Raw genomic sequence first — 22,147 nt, forward strand, 5'->3', positions numbered from 1 at the left:
CCACAACCTTTCCTTGTGCCACTTATAACTCTGTCTCATCTTTTTTATGTATTTCCGATGTACTGTATTCAGCAACAATATCAATCGTCAACTTTTTACGTTCAAATACTGAGACTCAAAGAATATGCTCTGTCATAATCGAGGATATGTCGCCCATTTCTAGCAAGTGAACTTTTATTGGCTGGCATCTTGTTAAGTCACCCAATAGCCAGACCAGCAACCACTCCACACTTACACATGTAAAATGAGCTCACCTACTGGATGTGTGGAAAGAGTGAGTGGCCCTTCAGTGACAGGAGTGCTGGTAGGGGTGAATGCATTTTGTGAAGGGCTGAAAATAAACTTTTCGTGCAACTGATATACTTAGACAGAGGTGTCACACGGAAATAGAACAAGGGTTTTGCGACAGCACATTTTAAAGATTTTTTTGTTCAAATCCGGCTCGATACAGTTTGCACCTCACCTCATGTATACATTTTGCACTACACAATGGAAATTGTAAAGATTGGTAGCAGTGATAGAGGTCATGAAGCAAAACTGTAGCACCTGAGCTTTGTTTCAAATTTACGTTTTACATAGTGTTCAGAAATTCACTGAGCCGACTTCTAATAATCCTGTAATGTCAATTCAGGAATCAAACTCATTTTTTCACATCTCTGTTTCTCTCATCAAGCCTAAAATAACATTTAAATGGTGGTGAGCGTATGAAGTGCAGCTGATAAGAAAGCATCAAACAATAACAGCAATGGAGACAAAGTACATCATTAAGCAGATGTCCGCATTTATGCCTATGGCTTAACCACTTAGCTTTTGGGATGTTTTTGGTTTATTCAACACATTAATCAATTTTTTATTTTTTCTGGGTGAGCACAAAGGAAAATCTGTCAAAAATGTGAGTTTTGAACATATAATTTGTGGCCATACCATGCCGGAAAATAGCTCGATTGCCTTGTACCCAGATGCCTTCTTCAATTTTGTGACGATTTTCTACTTGTTGTTACAAATATGTGATATTTTAAAAACTGATGAAATTCATCACCACAAATTACCATATAAACATTGAATTCTACATTTAATTTCCTTCATTTAGATTTATTCAAAGTACTGGAGAGGACTGCGATTTTTAATCATATATGCCAATTACATGTGTTTTAGGTAATACTTTGAAGGGTTTTAATGTTTTCCTCAATTCTGTATTTTTTTCAACTTCGCGGTTTTTAAATCTGGACTGCACAAAAATGTAAAACAAAGGTTTCACTGTATCTGGAAAAGCTTCAACAAACAGCCGAATTAGGTAACAGAGCTCCATCACAACTGCTTTGTCGTCTGCGTACTCTTGCAAGTAATACTGTCGGTGATGATGTGTTACACAATATACAGCTATCCCAACTACCAGAAGATTTTAACAGTATGTCCTGGAGATTTGAATGCATAGCAGAAACAGCTGATCGTGATGATGGTTAATGCACAAGATAACTCAACCTCAGAGACTTTGTTGTCACTACTGTCTCAACTAGCTAAGCTTACAGTACAAGTGAACGTTCTACAAAAATCACAGAAAAGGCAATGCACAAATTCATGATCAAGAAGTTGAATTCTTTCACCAGTGGCACACAACATATTCTGTACCACAGAAAATTTGGTGAGGATACATGGAAGGGTACATCACTGTGTAAAGCAAATCGTGATGCATACAGTAGCAGCTACAACCATACCCACCTGGCAACACATGATGTTTGTTTATTATGGACCACAACTCAAAAGTGCAGTACCTGATAGACACCAGAGCAGAAATACCAGAGCATTCTGCAATCAAGTTACCATGTTGTAGCCATGACGATGGTTGCCTGTATGCTGCAAATGATACAAAGATTATGACATACGGACACGTCACTTTACTACTCAACCTTGGACTCTGGCGTACCTTTGAGTGGCAGTATGATCACAGCATCACACCCCATACTAGCAGAAGACTTCCTCGTGTTCTACAATCTGGTACCCAACCTGTCAGCAGCAATTAAGCGATAACTGGGGACATGAAATATACACGACTACTAACAAGTTTCCCAGAGATCACCAGGCAATCAATAATATTATCACCTGTCAAACACTTGACAGTTCATTGTGTCCTCACTACCATCAACTTATGCACGCTCTCAAAGTTTAGCATTGGATAAATTACAAATTATCAAACAAGAGTTCCATAGCATGTCAGCTGAACATATCTTCTGTTCTTGAAGTAGCGGCTTCACAGGGCACCCAAAAAGGACAATGGTTGGCACCTTTATGGTGATTACCAGCGACTGAATGCAAGAGCCATTCTGAGCAGATATCCTGGGCCACATACAGAGGATTTCTCTGCCGGTGTACAAGGCAACACAATTTTTTCAACAATAGATTTGGTCAGAGTATACTATCAGTAGGGGCCAGGAAAAATTAGCATTTTGCGATAAATGCGAAATAGATGTGAATTCTGCCTCAAAATGCTAAAATCCAAAATAAGTTAATAGGGCTGTTTCATAGCGAATTGTATCCAGATGAGCTATTTATCAGAGACAGTTTGAAATAGCTTTATTTTATGCATACAATGTCGAAAACGTAATCAGTTATGGCATTTTACATAATCTGGCGAATCCCAATTTGGAAAGATAATTTGCGCAAGAGACTACTTGCAAAATAAAGTGTATGAATGCAACAATGTATCAATGCCCTCAATGACCTGGTACCACGCCAATTGTGAATGGTTAAATGGTCTATTTAAGATCCACGTCCATAATGCAACATAGTACTCAGTTATGGGACCTAGCATTTTAAAAGAAAGAAACACTTACTATTATTTGTTAGCTAAAGCTCGAAAGGTAGTATGATGCGGGCAGTTTTAACATTGCATATTAGGAGGCAGATGTTTTGAACTGTAGTTGCGTTGAATACCGCCTGAACTACTTTGTTAACAATATGCACTAACTTCAACCAGCAATTGTGTGGTAGCCGTTGCCAAATGCTATGTGTTGTGTGTTTCTCGTTGTTTTCTCTTCTTATTTCAAAACAAGTGAAATCACTAATTCTGGTCCATCATGGATTTCGATTTTGACCCTTACAACACCAGAAGAGATTGGTGATCCCCGTGACAATGAGTTAGTTCTGCTGTAGGCTGCTGCCCAGCGAAATGGAGGCGGGGCCTGTTTCCCCGCATTGCTCCTTCCCCTGTGACGGTCAAAATTCTAGTCCTGTTTACGCTCATGGCCATCTGCGACTACAGCCTATGGCGCCCACCCTCTGCGCTAAAGTGATTGGAAAACAAAAATCTAACATTTTTCGACAGCTCCAAAATTCTTCCCCTAACATTAACATTGAGTTGTCGTACGTTCGGTTCTACTTCTACAGTAAATGTTGACAAGTTCTAACTGCAGCGTTGACAAGCATGGGTCGCAGGACTATGAGAGCCTACAAAAGATTGAAATTAGTAGCTGTAGATTTTTTAAGTCTTCAAAATGGGCAGGACAAGACAAATAATGTTCAGAAATACCTTATACCGGAGACGCATTTAATTAATTGGTGGGAAGAAGCTTCTGCTTTTCAACAGAACAATCATTTTTGATAGCTTAAATGCACCCAAACAAAGAAAAGAAATGCCATTTCTGAAGAAAAAGGTGTTCAAGTTTTTGCAAAAGCAAGCATTCCAACAAAAGTTCCAAATCAGCACTTTTTTTAGCAGTCAATTTCAAAGAACTAATAATTTGTTTGTCTTCACTTATGTAGTGTGACAACCTTTTAAATTTGTGCGTCTAATGATTTATTACCAAAGAAAATAGATGAGAAGTTCAACAAAAATAGATGCAAAATTTGCAAAAAATAGATGGGAATTTTACCAAAAATAGATGCTACATTTTCCAGTCCCTAGCTATCAGATTCCTAAAGACATTCCTAACATGGCTGTCACCACACCGTTTTGTTTATTTGAGTTCAAACAAATGCCATTTGGGCTTTGTAATGCAGCAGAGACTGTTCAGTGATTGATGGACAAAATAACATGTGATCCAGAATTTATGTATATATAGAGACAATATGTTCTTTATATCTACATCTGAAGAGGAACACACACAGCAGTTGACAAAGTTGTTTGAATATTTGGATGCAAAAGGACTGACAGTGAATGCATCAAAACATATTTTTGGCATCAAGAAGTCCACTTTTTTGGCTACACAGGGGATGCACATGGCATCTGACCACCACAAGACAAGGTGGAAGCCATATGTGAATACTCACAGCTGGTTACAAGTCAGCAGTTGCGATGTTATCTTGGTGTAATAAATTTCTACCAGATGTTTTCGTCACATCATGTATCAATAATAGCACCACTGAATAACTCCTAAAGGGTGCACATTGGCCAAACAATAGACTGCGATGGACACACGAGGCAGAGTCTGTCTTCGGTGCTATCAAAACAGCACTAGCAGATACAGCTCTACTAGCACACCCTGAAGCAAACACACTGTTAGCATTAATAGTCGATTCTTCTGCTAACATAGCTGGAGCAGTGTTACAGAAGAGGATAATCCACTCACTTTCTTTAGTCAAAAGCTGTCACCCTCACAGCAGAAGTTGGCAATGTATGGTTGTCAGCTGTACACAGGCTACACTGCAGTAAAAAAATTCAAGCATTCTTTGGAAGGCCACCATTTCAGTATCCTTATGGACTATAAGCCGTTAACATATGCCTTCAAAGTGAAGCCAAGAAAGACATTGCCAAGACAACTGAGGCATATTGACTACATTGGCCAATTTACAACCAACATCATCTACATGCAAGACAAACTTAACATACTGAGGCAATGGATGTAATTGAGCTGCAGCTATTGAATTTGATGCCATGGCATGGATGAGGAGCTGCACACATGGCTTGTGCAACAATCATTTTTTCCAACTACAAAAAGTGACAATACCATGCACTAACATGGATTTATATTAAGATGTTACCAAGTTAAAGCCTCAGCCATTTGTTGTGCAGCAATTTCGAGCCCAGGCAATCGCTTCATTGCACAATCTAGCACATCCTAGAGTGATGAACCACAAAGGCGGTTAAACAATCTCTCATCTGGCCCAGCATGAACACTGACTGCTAATCATATACCCAACAATGCATGGCCTGTGTAAAGAACAAAATCACACTGTGTGTCAATGCACCACTAGGTACATTTATACTGTCTAACCGGTGAGTTGACAATGTCCACATGGATTTTGTAGGCCCACTATTAATATCTGAAGGCTGCAGTTACTGACTTACAATTGTTGACAGATACTCAAGATGTCAAGAAGCATTACCTATGGCAAACATCACTAAAGACATTGTGGCGAAAACATTTTTCAATGGACGGATTGCACATTTTGGTGTACTGTTGAGCATAATGACAGATCAAGGAAGCCAATTTGAGGCTTAACTCTTTCAGGCCCACCTGTCAGTTTTGTCCAGTACAATCTCGGGAACAAACACGACGCCGCACATTTGTCTTTGCAGATTTAGCAATCTGTTCATCAATTATGTGGTACGCGGACCACTGCAACCCCCCTATGATGCTCCATGTACAGTAATCAGTCGAGGCGATGACAATTTCTAAATCGAGATCCATGACAACCTAACACTGTTGTACTTGACCATATCAAATTAGCATTTCAAGATTCACAGCCGAAAGAAAAAGAACTGACATCGAGAAACACGAAGAAGGGACACGCAGCAACTAAAGATCCTTCCCCATGACAAGCTACATAGGAGCCTCGACAAATATCGCATGCTGCCATGCAGGAAACATCAGCAGGCCTACCACCCCACAGCTAGAACAACATACCAATCCCAAGGAGAAGCTCCAGGGTTTCAAAAAAGGTGTGAGAACGCGATCTGGACAGCAAGTCACATTTAACGAGAAATATCGCTGACATTAGTGGGAGTGGGGGAGGTGTGTGTGTGTGTGTGTGTGTGTGTGTGTGTGTGTGTGTGTGTGTGTGTGTGTCCGTCCCACTATATATACACTATGTGATCGAAAGTATCTGGACACCTGGCTAAAAACGACTTAAAAGTTCGTGGCGCCCTCCATTGGTAATGCTGGAATTCAATATGGTGTTGACCCACCCTTAGCCTTGATGACAGCTTCCACTCTCACAGGCATACATTCAATCAGGTGCTAGAAGGTTTCTTGGGGAATGGCAGCCCATTCTTCACGGAGTGCTGCACTGACGAGAGGTATCAATGTTGGTCAGTGAGGCCTGGCACGAAGTCGGCATTCCAAAACATCCCAGAGGTGTTCTATAGGATTCAAGTCAGGACTCTGTGGAGGTCAGTCCACTACACAGATGTTATTGTCGTGTAACCACTCCGCCACAGGCTGTGCATTATGAGCAAGTGCTTGATCATGTTGAATAATGCAATCGCCATCCCTGAATTGCTCTTCAGCAGTGGAAAGGAAGGTGCTTAAAATATCAATGTAGGCATGTGCCGTGATAGTGCCACGCAAAACAACAAGGGATGCAAGCCCCCTCCATGAAAAACACGACCACACTATAACACCACCACCTCTGAATTTTACAGTTGCAACTGCACACGCTGGCAGATGACGTTCACCGGGCATTCGCCATATGCACACCCTGTAATTGGACTGCCACATTGTGTACCATGATTTGTCATTCACACAACGTTTTTCGACTGTTCGATCGCCCAATATTTACGCTTCTTACAACAAGCGAGGTATCGTTTGGCATTTACCGGCAAGATGTGTGGCTTATGGGCAGCTGTGCTTGTCTATGAAATCCAAGTTTTCTCACCTCCCGCCTAACTGTCATAGTACTTGCAGTGGATCCTGATGCAGTTTAGAATTCCTGTGTGATGGTCTGGATAGATGTCTGCCTATTATACATTATGACCCACTTCAACTGTCAGTTAACAGACGAGGTCAGCCTGTACGCTTTTGTGCTGTATGTGTCCCTTCACATTTCCACTCTACTATCACATCAAAGACAGTGGACCTAGAGATGTTTAGGAGTATGGAAATATCACATACAGATGTATGACACAAGTGACACCCCATCACCTGACCACATTTGAAGTCCGTGAGTTCTGCAGAGCATCCCATTCTGCTCTCTCGCGATGTCTAATGACTACGGAGGTCGCTGATATGGAGTACTTGGCAACAGGTGGCAGCACAATACACCTAATATGAAAAACGTATGCTTTTGGGGATGTTAGGATACTTTTTATCCCATAGCATTCACACACATTGTGGTACAGTGATGCACACTGTATGAGAGTTCCATGGTTCCGTGGTATATTGTGCTTATTCTTTGTTTTTTATTTTACAGTTATTCCTTGTTTTCTCCCATTGACACTGAATGTCATGAAAAGCGTGTACTTCTGTGTAATTAATTCTTATGTGGAAATAATTTTTTTTTTTTTTTTTTGCAAATTAACCACACCAATATACTTTTCTATATTATTCTTACATTCATTCTGAATTATTACTATTTTTTTTTTAATTTTACTACCGACTTGTAATTCTATTGTAAGCTTTTATTCTGTAATTATGTGTAACACCAATGAACATATGAAATGTGTAACAATTTTGAATACTGAATACATGAAGTAGCAAGAGTCTCTGTTGTAGTTTGTTTTTGTAACAAACACCTTGCGTTTTATATTCTCTGACACGTGTACACTTAGCTGATGATCAGTCATTACTGTGATTTATAATGGATCACACCCTCTCTTGTGCTAAGATACCAGGTGGGTTTATGTATATGTGTTACAATGTAGATGAAACAAGTATGACAACGGGCGTTCAATAAATAATGCAATACACTTTTTTCTGAAAGCAACCTGGTTTTATTCAGGATTCTAATACGTAATATTATGTCCCACTCTTTGGCTACACAATCCTATTTTTCAACATAATCCTGCACAATTTTGCGACCTTACACCACCTCACAGGGAGGGTGTGTACATTCACACGGGACCACTCTACTAGTCGACATAATACCCAAAGTCCGTCTACATCAATAACCTCCCCAGCATCCACGTACTATTTCGTGCAGAGTGTAGCATTTATTGCGCCAAACTGATGGAAGTCAGAAGCTGGGTGGATGCAGAAGAATAGTATACTGAAGTTTTGAGAGCTTCTCTCAGTTGCACAGACTTGTAGGGCACCTTACATTGTCAGGGAGAAGGAGAACATTGTTTGCATTTTTATGGCAATGAAGACAGTTCAGAAGTTACAGCTGCGTGCAGTCGGCTGGCACGTGGGAGGTCAGACAGATTTGCGTAACCTTGTTTTGATGAAGATTGATGCCTCACCCAACAACTCATTGTGCTTTTGTTCACTGCCAGGTCTCCGTATACCCTCTGCAAGCGCCTATGATTATCTGCAATACACTGATTTTCCACCAAAAGACATTAAATGACAGCTCTTTTCATGGAATGCATCTTCATTTCAGAGGCTACCTTTAGCACTGCCACCTATTACAACTTCATGAAACTATAGGGGGTGAAGCAGGAATATTCCATGATGTCCAACAACAAATAACGCATTTTTTCAACTGAAATCGGCTGAGAAAAATAATGTTATGCATTACTTATTGAACGCCCTTCATACATGGATTCCATTTTGACAGATGCTATGATAGGTGATTAGCAATTGATATTTTTGTATTACCTTGTATATCACCAACATACAACTGATTAGTATTTGTGCATTTCTATGTATTTCCTGCTTTGTTTCTTTGAATGCCGATATCAAATGATGCTGGAATTAATATTAAAATTGGTAGCAATAAAAGACAATTAATAGTGTGACACATATTTAAAAAAGTACATTACTGCTGTTTGCAATTGGCTTAAAAAAAAGTTCAAATATGCATATGTTAGTGCACACAAGCACCATTTCCTGTCTCTTCCTTTGACACATTATCCCTATCACATTCTCATATGAATAACATACAATAAGCAAAGAAAGAGTGCAAAATAAATTGAAATACTATTGAAATACCATTTCAGGTTGATTGATGAATCGTACTGATGTATGTTTCATTGATCCATCTGAAATGGATAAAAAGGAAATAAATGTCTACACAACTAGAAATAAGTTACCTAAAACCATTAATTCATTTAAATGCACAACATAGAATTATATCTGTGCTGCAGAAATATTTCACTCACTATTAGCAGATCTTCATCCTTTTAGTGAAATTTGTAGTGATATCAGAGTCATTAAACAGAACTGCACTATCCAGTTTTTTTAACAGGAATCTCCTCCTCTTGACATCAGTGGTAACTTCTTGTAATATCGTTTTGAGGTTCAGAACATTGGCTGACGGTATAGGACTTCTGAACGAACCTGGTACTCTTCATTGTGTACTCTTTTAGATTAATTTTGTTAACTATTTGCACACTTTTTCTTTCCCTCTTGGCTCCTAAACCCAGCAAAAATTTGAAGGCTATGGATGAGTAGTGCGTGTATCAATCTCAGAGCTGTAGCACAGTAGCTGACACAGAAGTGCTGTATATTCTCTTTCTTTCTTGTACACTGTTTTGTGAACTGTTTTATGAGAAACCCAGTGATAAGGGCATTTCCGATCCACAAGGCTCCTTCAAGAAATATGTAAAGTTCAGGTACATACAACAGCTCCCACCATGAACCATGGACCTTGCCACTGGTGGTGAGGCTTGTGTACCTCAGCGATACAGACAGCCATACCGTAGGTGAAAGCACAGCGAAGGGGTATTTGTTGGAAGGCTAAACAAACATGCAATCATGCAGTTACTGAACAAGGGAAGCAACCTTTTCAGTAGTTGCAGAGCTGCAGTCTGGATGGTTGACTGATCTGATCTTGTAACAGCAACTACAACAGCCTTGCTGTGGTGATACTGTGAACAGTTGAAAGCAAGGTGAAATTACAGCCATAATTTTTCCCTAGGGCATGAAACTCTACTGCATGGTTAAATGATGATGGCATCCTCTTGGATAAGATATTCCAGAGGTAAAAAGTCCCCCATTCGGATCCCCTGGAAGGAACTAGTCAGGAAGACATTGTTATCAGGAGAAACAAAACTGAAGTTCTGCAGATCGGAGTGTGAAATGTCAGATCCCTTAATCGGGCAGAGAGGTTAGAAAATTAAAAAACTGAAATGGGTATGTTAAAGTTAGTTATAGTGGGAGTTAGTGAAGTTCGGTGGCAGGAGGAACACGAGTTCTGGTCAGGTGAAGACACATTTATAAACACAAAATGTCTGCCCCTGGTAGCTGAGTGGTCACCACAATGGACTGTCATACCTAACGGCCCAGGTTCGATTCCCGGCTGGGTCGGAGATTTTCTCCAGTCAGGGACTGGGTGTTGTGTTGTCCTTATCATCATCATTTCATCCTCATCGACACGCAAGTCACCGAAGTGGCGTTAACACGAAAGACTTGCACCAGGCGAATGGTCTACCCAATGGGAGGCCCTAGCCACACGACATTTCAATTTCAACACAAAATCAAATAGGGGAAATGCAGGAGTAGGTTTAATAATGAATTTAAAAAAAAAATCAGTACACTGATAAGCTATTATGAAAAGCATAGTCAATGGATTATTGTTAAGACAGACATCAAGCTCGCTGCCACCACAGTAGTACAAGTTTATATGCCAACTAGCTCTGCAGATGATGGAGAGATTGAAGAAATGTATGCTGACATAAAAGAAATTATTCAGATAGTTAAGGGAGATGAAAATTTAATAGTCATGGGGGACTGGAATTCAACAGAAGGAAAAGGCAGAGAAGGAAAAGTAGTAGGTGAATATGGACTGTGGGAAATGAAGTAGGAAGTCACCTTGTAAAATTTTGCACAGAGCACAATTTACTCATACCTAACACTTGATATAAGAATCATGAAAGAAGGTTGTATACATGGAAGAGACCTGAAGACATCGGAAAATTTCAGATTGGTTATATAATGGTAAGACAGACTTCAACACCAGGTTGTAAATTGTAAGACATGTGGAGGGGCACATGTGGGCTCTGACCAGAATTTATTGGTTATGAACTGTTGATTAAAACTGAAGAAACTGCAAAAGGACAAGATTTTAAGGAGATGGGACTTGGATAAACTGAAAGGACCAGAGGAACGATCGACAAGAACAGGGGAAAGGAATACTGTAGAAGAAGAATGGGTAGCTTTGAGAGATGAAATAGTGAAGGCAGCACATTATCAAGATGGTAAAATGATGAGGGCTAGTAGAAATCCTTGAGTAACACAAGAGATATTGAATTTAATTGATGAAAGGAGAAAATATAAAAATGCAATAAATGAAGCAAGAGAAAGGCAATACAGATAACTAAAAAATGAGAACAACAGGAACTGTAAAATGGCTAAGCAGGAATCGCAAGAGGACAAACATAAGAATGTAGAAGCATATACCACTAGAGGTAAGATTGATGCTGCTTACAGGAAAATTAAAGATACCTTTGGAGAAAGGACAACCACCTATATGAAGCCACATTTGCAAAATACTAACAGGAATCATTTAAAGAAGAATTGAAAAACTGGTAGAAACCAACCTCAGGGGAGATTAGTTTGGATTCTAGAGAAATGTAAGGAATATGCGAAGCAATACTGACCCTATGACTTATATTAGAAGATAGGCTAAGAAAAGGCAAACCTGCATTTGTAGTCTTCGAGAAATCTTTTGACAATGTTGACTGGAACACTCTCTTTCAAATTCTAAAGGTGGCACAGGTAAAATACAGGGAGCAAAAGCCTATTTACAATTTGTACAGAAACTAGATGTCAGTTGTAAAACCCAAGGAGCATGAAAGAGAAGCAGTGGTTGAGAAGGGAGTGAGAGAGAGTTGTAGCCTATGTCCAATGTTATTCAATCTGTGCATTGAACAGGCAGTAAAGGAAACAAAAGAAAAATTTGGAGTAGGAATTGAAGATCAAGAAGAAATAAAAACTTTGAGGTTTCCCGATGACATTGTAATTCTATCAAAGGCAGCACAGGACTTGCAGGAGCAGTTGAGTGGAATGGACTGTGTCTTGAAAACAGAATATAAGATGAGCATCAACAAAAGCAAAACGATAATAATGGAATGTAGTCAAATTAAACCAGGTGATGCTGAGGAAATTACAGTAGGAAATGAGACACTTAAAGTTGTAGATGAGTTCTGCTATTTGGGAAGCAAAATAACTGATGATGGTTAAAGTAGGGACAATATAAAATGTAGACTGGCAATGGCAAGAAAAGCATTTCTGAGGAGATAAATTTGTTAACATCAAGTATAGAATTAAGTGTCAGGAATTTCTCTCTGAAAGTATTTTTATGGAGTTTAGCCACCTATGAAAGTGAAACATCGACGATAAATGGTTTAGACAATAAGAGAATATATGCTTTCAAAGTGTGGTGCTACAAAAGAATGCTGAAGATTAGATGGGTAGAGCACATAACTAATGAGGAAGTACTGAATAGAACTGGGGAGACAAGAAATCTGTGGTACAACCTGACTACAAGAAGAGATCGGTTGGTAGGACTCTGAGGCATCAAGGGATCACCAATTTATTACTGGAGGGAAGTGTGTGTGTGTGTGTGGGGGGGGGGGGGGGGTTAAAATCAAAGAGAGAGACCAAGAGATGAATACAGTAAGCAGATTCAGAAGGATGTAGATTGCAGTAGTTACTCAGATATGAAGATGCTTGCACAGGATAGAGTAGCATGGAGAGTTGCATCAAACCAGTGTTTGGACTGAAGATCACAACAACAACAACATACAACAAATGTTTGTGTCAAGGGAAGGAGTACAAAACGGATATCCCAGCTCTTACTGGATACAGTGTATAACTGAGATGTGTTTACTACTTCTAGTCCATGCCTAGTTCCTCTTTTTAGGATTTTCTGAAAACAGCAAGGAGAAGGTCTGCAAAGATAGAAAGTATCTCTGTCCAGTTCAAAGGCTGACCTCTTCTTTTACTATAAAACTGAAGGTTAACTATTGGTTCAATAACAAGATATTTCCACAGGCATGATTTTGTCAGTTCTTACTCCACATGCTACTTTTATTTCCATTTACCAACACATTAGCGCTTGAGCAAAAATAATTAGTCATTAATTTTAGGATTATAAACAACACAGTGACTTTCCTTTGTTTCATTGCACATTTTTGCATTAAGTTGTGGTTGGATGTGGTATCTCATATGAACAGTCAAATCTTCTTCACTTCAGCATATCTGACACATACTAGAACTGATAGGCATACTGCTAATAGATCATTGAAGTATGTATTCTCATGGATGGGAAGCTCAGAATTACCTTACTTGAAACAAAAGTACTGGAGCATGAGAGAAAATAATATGTGATGAAACATTAAACACACTGTATAAAATGGAAAATCTCATTCAGAAATTTACAGTCACAAAGACATATGCCTTGAACATTATATACCATCAGAGTGCACAATTCCCAGGCAACAGAAGCACACTTGAATCATAGAAACAGACCTCCCAGACTATTCCTCTTACTCTTTTAAAGGAGGAATCTGTGAGTCTGAAAGTTAGGAGTTTTGTTCAATATATTTGTAAATGTTTCTGTAAACTGTATTGGAATCTGTGCCAACTGAAAGAGGGAGGGGGCGAAAAACCTACCAACTTCAACACAATAGTGAATTTCAAGAGCCACCCTACCAAGAAGATCATCTGTCACTATCTCAGTAGATATAATTCTGTGTGTTCTGCATCTATTTAGCTACTTGTGGACTTTGCTTTTATTTGCATCTAAGTGTTAATCTTTGGACATTTTATTAACCATTACCTCTCAGCAAGCACTAAGGTTTAGCTCACTAGAAGCTGTTCTATAATAAGACAATGATGATATTTGTTTGGCTGTATGACAACCATGTCTGTCTATTACTGACTTTTAGTACTTCACTATTCTTCTAAATTTGTTGGGTGGAGCAATTACATATATACACCATTCCTACACAAATATAATCAAAACACGGTTTTGTCCTTGTGCCAATTTCTCACATTTTTTAAGTTTCTGAGGCAGGAGCTTCCTGTTCCGCAAGCTATAAATTAATAAATCTTGAATGTACCTTATTGTAATATTGTTCTTATTATAAAGCCTTTGCAGTATTTGCAGTTGTCTGTAATTGGCTTATTATGTGCCACAAAGCAATTAAGAATGGGCAATTATAGCTTAGAATTCTAATAATAAAAATAATAAAATCAATAGGAAGATTAACATGAACTTACTATCAATATGAGAAACCACCTTACCTCTTGAAGAACCATGTACAGAAATGGACCTGCTGATATTACCAATCGCATTTCAAGCATAGACTGAACATGCCTGAAAATACACATTAATAACTTTTTTGCCTTCTCTATTCCATCCTCCAGTACATCTCTCTTGTTTCTGTAAATTGGACAAACAAGATATTTCAGGTTAAGAAAATCAAATTACAAAAATAATATGTTTTCAAAGCACTGAAATCAAACCTTGAGAGGCAATCTAAAGCATCCATGAAGCAGTCAGCAGGCAACCGATCCTTTCCCTGCAAAAAATCAGATCATTAATTCAGTGTCTGTGAATTACAAGCTAGGCATTAAAATAATTCTGGAGTGTCTAAAGAAGAACTTCTTTATCTTTTGGAACATTTGCAAATGTTATATCTTCAAATAAACTGATGAAATTTACAGGTGTGCTGTCATGGCTGTAACAATATAGTTCATACAATAGAAAGCTTAGGGAGTTTATGCAAGTATTCTTGGGAGAAACTGACATTTTTCTCTTTACATGCTCTTAGGTAAATTTAGAGAACTAATTTTTAAACACATATTTATTTGTAGGACTGCAAAATTGGAGTAAGAACCAAATGTAAAAAAAGGAAGTTTTATGGAAGCATGGCATGTTCAGAAAATAGCAATTAATACAATAATATGAAGATGAAGAAGAAGAAGTTCTACACGAACACATAGAACAAAACTGTTATAAGGCTAAAAATTTGTAACATGGATGATGGGTGAAAAATAAAGTGTACAAAAATATAATTTGGGAGCTTGTATGAAGCAATAGACTATTTTTCTAACTGTGAAGGCAACATTGTGGGAAGAAAACTTATCTACTTTTCATCAACTATGTCAAGCATAGAAACATACTACAAGTGGCATGAAGAGACAGACAAGAAGCAGTAAAATGGAAGGGAACAGAAATGGATATCAACTAGTAAACAGTTCTTGAAAAGGAAAATAAGAGTTTATAGTCCCATTTGATAAGGAGCACAAGCTCAGACTGGGTACTGAGAAGGGAGGAAATTGGCCATGCCCTTTCAAAGCAGCATTTGCCTTCAGCAACTTAAGAGAAATCACACGAAACTTCCTCGTTAGCACAATGCTGATTTGAACCGCTGTCCTCCCAAATGTGAGTTCAGTAAGCTAACCAGCACCATGTCGCACAGTTAGTTTATCTGCACCACATATTGACATTGAAGAAATAATACCACATAACTGACTGGTATCACCACGTCACTCCCCCCCCCCCCTCCCAATAGTGTGTGTGTGTGTGTGTGTGTGTGTGTGTGTGTACACAATTCCTTTCCCATTACCCCCTTGCAGTGTGTGTCAGCTAGTTGTGTGCTGCCATCTCACACCCTAGTCTGTGGAATGGCATGCTCAGCCGTCTGCTACATGTCCCCTCTACCTGCAACCTTAGCTAGACGACAGATGGCTCCCGACTTTCCCACAAGCCGCTTCCCCTCAACCCGCTCCCTGCCTCTCTTCATCCCTAGCCTTACCCCACCCTGCACCACCACCTCACCCCAGTACACTCACCATGGACCAGGCAAGAGCTTGCAGTCGAATGAGCACAATGTAAGTAGACAGGCGTGTGTGTGTGTGTGTGTGTGTGTGTGTGTGTGTGTGTGTGTGTGTGTGTGTGTCCTACAGCTTGAGAAAGGAATTTCATTCCAAAAGCTAGCAAAGTAAAGTTCTGTATCTTTTGTTTGTGTATCTGTCAACAACGCAGCATTTCTGGCTTCCTGTGAGTCATCTCTTTATTCCTAAATAACCTGTTATTCTCAACCAGAATGTTCCATGCATTATTACATCAACTAATAAATCTATCAATCAGCTCATCAACAGATTACAAAAAATTCACTCATATATAGGATTTTTATTAATGAATACTAGAATAAGTCAACTGGGTCACCAGAATGCAACACAAATCACTAACATCCAGCACAGCTTTATATCAAGTATGTAGAAATGAACTAACAGAAACTAACTTAACACTTACCACGTAGACATCTTTCAGATTGCAGCAATGCAAAATGAAGAACGTTACATTAAAATTTTCTACAAAATTCACAAAAAATATTTCACAATTCGTCTATAATTCTCTGTCTCTCTGATGAAGTAGCAAGAAGTGTATTATTTGTGCCTGTTTAATGACATAATTAAATACCAAATGAAAACATACCGTATGCTCCAACAATGCCAACATAGCATAAACAACATCAGCTGCACAGTATCTGCCACGGAAGCCGTGCTGCAATGTAAATGACGCATAAACAATGCCATCCATTTCATATTTCTCACCCATCTTCTCCATCTTTGAATGGAATTCTTGACGAAGGTCCAAGTCCATTGAACTGAATTTTTGTCGACTTTGAGCTAAAGGTAATCTGAAAGTGAAATCGGTCTCTATTATTTTCCTAATGCAATAAACACAACTGATACAGCTTAGCTAATATGTGCAAGTAACATTTTGTTTTGACTACAATCAAGACAGATAAGCATGGTGTCAAAAGGTAAGTAACTTTTAGCATGAAAGCAATTGAAATTTTTCAACTAAAACACCTGTACCGACAGCCAAACCCTTCAAATGCTGTAGCTCCCTTGGGTTTTAATAACAATATTCACTACAGATCCCTTCAATTGGACACCATATTGAGTAAGAATTGTGCATTATTTCTTTCTTATCTGAAATATTTATGCAATTGCCTCCAAAGTTTTTGGTCCATTTATAATTAAATTAGAGGTGTTACCTGGTTTCTTCTGCCACTGCTTGGTAGAACAACTTCATATTTACAAACGAAAAGCACAATGACGCTGATGTTATCTTCAGACAATAATTGACTAGCATCATCACAGAGGATAACAACACTGAATCTAGATTTGTAACTTTTATAGGTTCTATGAAAATTGTGGGTCGAGCGGCACGGCCAGCGGTCGCCACCACCACATCTGCTGGCTGCTGCTGTGCCGGACACTAATCTGCCGGTAGTCAGCTGCATGTGCGCTTCCCAAGTTAAGTGTAAACAACATTGCCATCTAATTAACTTACGCTTACCTTTATTTACAGTAGGTGCTGAAAATGATGTCCCTATGTGGTAAGAGCAGTCTGACATCTCCTGAAAACATTAGCAAACACTCGACAAATTTCAGCTGATAAAATCTGAGAAATGACCAGCCGATTCCTGTCTTCCAACTCTTTGAGCATGTGGGGACTGTTTGCACACACCTTGGCTTTTAACATTCTCCATAGATAAAAATCTCAACTGGAGAATGAGGCCAGTCAACTAGCCTATCATCAAAAACACTTCATATTGCTGTCATAGAAACATTGGTGTTGTGTGGTCTTGCATTGCCCTGCATGAAATAACAGTACATCTTTTCGTTGAGTGCTAGTTCCCGAAAAGAAGGATGCAGTATATTGCTCACATACCTGTCAGAATGTATTGTTTAGTGGAAACAGATTGGTCCAATAATTTGTCTTGCACTAGTTGCACACCACACTCCTATTTTTGGATCATGCAGAGAATGTTGTAATTCATGAGCATTTTCTGAGCTCCAATGTTGATTGTTCTGAGAATTTACATGCAGCCACACTTCATCAGATTGTTGGGAAAAAAATTGTCTCAAGATCAACTTCCCACTGTGCACAGACTGTAACAGCCAGATGCAATAACGATGTTGAGCAACAATATCCGAGTTCCTCAGTTGATGCGCTACTGTCATTTTTGTATGGTTTCAATTTCAGTCTGTGCACAGCTCTTTGAACAGATGACCCACCAGTCTGAAGTGCCAAACAGCACAGAGATTTTCTCAGACTTCCTCCCGAGTGCCCCCCCACCCCCCCTCATCTTACCTAATTTATTTTTAGTTAAAACACTGGTTCTCTGGGATTTAATTTGTGTGACACAGATCCAGTCTCTTGAAATTTCTTCATTATTCTGTGTATCATCAAATTACTGGGAACATGTACACCAGGAAATTTTCGTATGAATTCAATCCAACATCCACATACAATTCTGTTTTTGCATAGTTCAACACAAGAAACATTCACTGATCCTTCTTGTTTACCGAACCGAAATGGGAACTCAACAGGTTACTCAAAACGAAACACTCGAACACTCAGTTAGGCATTATAGATGACATGCACATGGTGTTTCTGTCCTGGTCCTGCGACATATAGGTAGGGATAGTCCCAGACTTGGCACCATTGCAATAATCATGTCTAGCAACAATATTTGAAGCTATTTAAAAAAAAAAAAGAGACACCAGTTCACTCAATCGCACAGTACAGGCGGTATACACAAAGTATTGGTGTCCAAGAATTATGCATAGCGACAACCAGCAGATGCAGCAGCAACAGCCAGCAAATGCGTGATGCAAACCTCTGTAATAAAACTGGTTATGGTGAGATAAAAGTACTAACTGATCTTAGAGCATATGAAATGATCAATTTCCTAGTTGAAGACTTAAAACAAAGAAATCCACTATCATATAGCGGTATAAAAATGTATAAATGTCAACATACATAAACACTTCATGTAATTACTATGACGATTATGGACATTTTGAAATGATATACAATGATAAACAATTATTTGTACTTTGTTTTTGTAATGTATGCTTTACAGATGATTTTGCATGAACAGATCAATATACAATAGTGTTTTCTTTGCCACAGGTTGTTATAGGTAAACCTCTGTTGTAGTTCGGTATCAGTGGGGTGTGGGAGTATGGGGTGAATGTAATGTGTATGTTTTGTTAACATGGTGGCTGATGATAAATTTGTATTGTGAAATGAAATGACTAAAAATATACCTATTCAACAACAGAAAATCCACCAGTGTTCATATTATATGAGAAAATGTAGCCGAGCATCCACTAGACCAGTACAACAAATTGCATTTCAGAATGTACTTTGGGTCTACAACTTTCAACAACAAAGAACAATAACAGATGGGGATTATAAAAACTGTATATTTTAAATTCTACTGTTTCTACCTCTCTCTGCAGTGTGTCATTATCTCAGCATGCCAAGTGCCACAAAATTGTGACCTGCAGTTCAAATTTCGACTGACTTCAGAATTAATGAACATACACTGGGTTATAAGAGGGTGGTGACAGTCAGAATATGGTGCCATCGGCTACGATTTTCTCAAAGTTAAATGTGAATACTGTGTTGGACTATATTCTTGTTGCAGATTAAAAGTGCACATATTGTGAAAATTTTATATGTATAATTAGCCAAGTAAGAATCACAGTTACAAAACAGCAACAATAACAGGAATAGGAGATCACAACCAAGAAGAAGAAAAGGATAAAAAATAAAAAGTGAGGTGAACAATTAACAACGTCGATGTCCAACAATGAAGTTAAGTACAGGAAATATTTTCTTTATTGGTGAAGCATTTGGTTGCACAATCATTAACAATAACAGTCACTGGACAGGAATCTGAAATAGCGGACGATAATACAGAAATGGGAGATTTATGTAGTGTTGCAAAACAAGAACGGGATAGGTTTATTGACAAAGCTATGGAGTCATGTAAATTAATAAAATGAGGTGATAATAATGACATACATACTATGTCGGCATTGTTAATAAAAATGAGAAATGATAATTAGGATCTGTTAATTGAAATGAATAATGACAATAAGGATCAGTTAGTAAAAATGAATAATAATAATAATAATAATAATAATACAGATCAGTTTGCAAAAATTAATGAGCTACTTGAAAATCACAAACAAGAAATTAATAGCCAGTTCACAGAATTTGGTCATTCAATAGGAGTGTTACTTGTTGTATCAGTATATATAGAGCTCAACTAAATGATATCAATCCAAAAATTGAGAGGTTAGGTGGTCGAGTAGGGTCTGTTGAGTCCAGGATGAAAGAAATTTATCTTAAATTTAACACTAAAGTCCAAAATATCAAAGATGAACTCCCTGAAGACAAGGAAAAAAAAAACAAAACTGCTTTCGAAAAAGTGCATGCAGAAATAAGTACTGTTGACAAAAATGTAAATAGTCAAATTTTGAGTTTGGAAACTAATGTTGACACCAAAGTGGCACTTGTTGAAAGCAGTTTTGTTGAACATGTGAAGACAGTAGACAGCAAATTCACAGGAAATGAATTATAAACGAACAACAAAACCAGCACCGTACAAGTAGTGTTTCTGTTCTGTGCAAAAAAGTTAAAGAATTGCTCAGTGATGAAGTTAATACAGTAGACATTGCATTTTACATTCTCTAATTTTACAATTTTCGTGATTCTGCGCCATAAATTCATAGCCGCTATGAAAAACCCGTAAGAGCAATGTTAAAAATTCCCCAATTTTACACTTCTTCCTAATAATATTTACCTCGATTCTAAGTTCTTACTCAATGTCTCGCTTGACTTCATCCCGTTTTCTTCCTACTGACATTTTATATGACTGAATGAGTTATAAGTGGCCCAAAAGACATATGGTTCACACCATGGATGATGGCAGAGTTATGGGAATATTTTATGGAGAGGGGTGATGTGAGAGAAGAAATGCTGACAAAATCCACGATTGGTGCTGCTAACACAACTTGCAACATTTAGCTTCACTGCACAATTATGATACAACTACTGCTAGGTTGCAGCAGTAATGGAAAAACAAGACAGTCAACGGGAAGTGTTCTGGACCAAGCCAATATATGATGAAGGGGCCCAGCCACCACCTTTTCTTGTGCCACTTATAACTCAGTCCCATCTTTTGGTATGTGTTTCCAATGTACTGTATTCAGCAACAATATTAATCATCGACCTTTTAAACTGGAACACTGAGTCTCGAAGAATAAGCTCTGTTATCTTCAAGGAAATGTCACCCATTTCCAGCTAGTGAACTTTTATTGGCTGGTAACTTGTTAAGTCACTCAATAGCCAACACAGTAATCACACCACACTAACACACACAAAATGAGCTTGGCTGCTGGATGTACGGAGTGAGTGAGTGGCTCTTCAGCAATGGCAGTGCTGGTAGGGGTGAATGCATTTTGTGAAGTGCTGATAATACGCTTTTCATGCAGATGGTGTGCTTAGACAGATATGTCATATGGAAATAGAACAAGGGTTTTGCGATAGCATATTTTAAGGACTTTTGTGTTCCAATCTGACTCAATACAGTTGCAACAACTTTGTACACTACTTATGCATATACTTTGCACTACATACACCACACACTGTACATCATAAAGAATGGCAGCAGTTATAACGATACAGCCTTCCCCAAAATTCATATGAAATGTCTGATACCACCAACTCTTTCCATGCATCCGGACAGTTATCGAACAATTCAGTGCTTCCTAAGGCCTTGTATGTGTGTCTTTATATATACACTACTGGCCATTAAAATTGCTACACCACGTAGATGACATGCTACAGAAGCAAAATTTAACCGACAGGAAGAAGATGCTGTGATATGCAAATAATTAGCTTTTCAGAGCATTCACACAAGGTTGGCAGCATTGGCGACACCTACAATGTGCTGAAATGAGGAAAGTTTCCAACCGATTTCTCATACACAAACAGCAGTTGACCGTCGTTGCCTGGTGAAACGTTATTGTGATGCCTTGTGTAAGGAGGAGAAATGCGCACCATCACGTTTCCAACTTTGATAAAGGTCGGATTGTAGCCTATCACAATTACCGTTTATCGTATCGCGACATTGCTGCTCGCATTGTTCGAGATCCAATGACTGTTAGCAGAATATGGATTCGGTGGATTCAGGAGGGTAATACGGAATGCCGTGCTGGATCACAACAGCCTCATATCACTAGCAGTCGAGATGACAGGCATCTTATCTGCATGGCTGTAACGG

The 22,147-nt window shown here is 38.6% G+C and overlaps 1 protein-coding gene across 3 annotated transcripts in view; it reads right to left on the minus strand.

Moving 5' to 3' along the window:
• Window positions 1–22,147, minus strand: part of LOC126203622 (cell division control protein 45 homolog) — a 150,758-nt gene that overhangs the window by 21,161 nt on the left and 107,450 nt on the right. For all 3 annotated transcript variants that reach the window (XM_049937994.1, XM_049937993.1, XM_049937992.1), the window contains 3 exons: window positions 16,486–16,690; window positions 14,508–14,563; window positions 14,286–14,424 (listed from right to left, as the gene is read on the minus strand). In XM_049937994.1, the coding sequence (XP_049793951.1) occupies window positions 14,286–14,424; window positions 14,508–14,563; window positions 16,486–16,690 (400 nt within the window). The remainder of the gene's footprint in view (window positions 1–14,285; window positions 14,425–14,507; window positions 14,564–16,485; window positions 16,691–22,147) is intronic.

This window comes from Schistocerca nitens, chromosome 9 (assembly GCF_023898315.1).
Source record: "Schistocerca nitens isolate TAMUIC-IGC-003100 chromosome 9, iqSchNite1.1, whole genome shotgun sequence".
NCBI lineage: Eukaryota > Metazoa > Arthropoda > Insecta > Orthoptera > Acrididae > Schistocerca > Schistocerca nitens.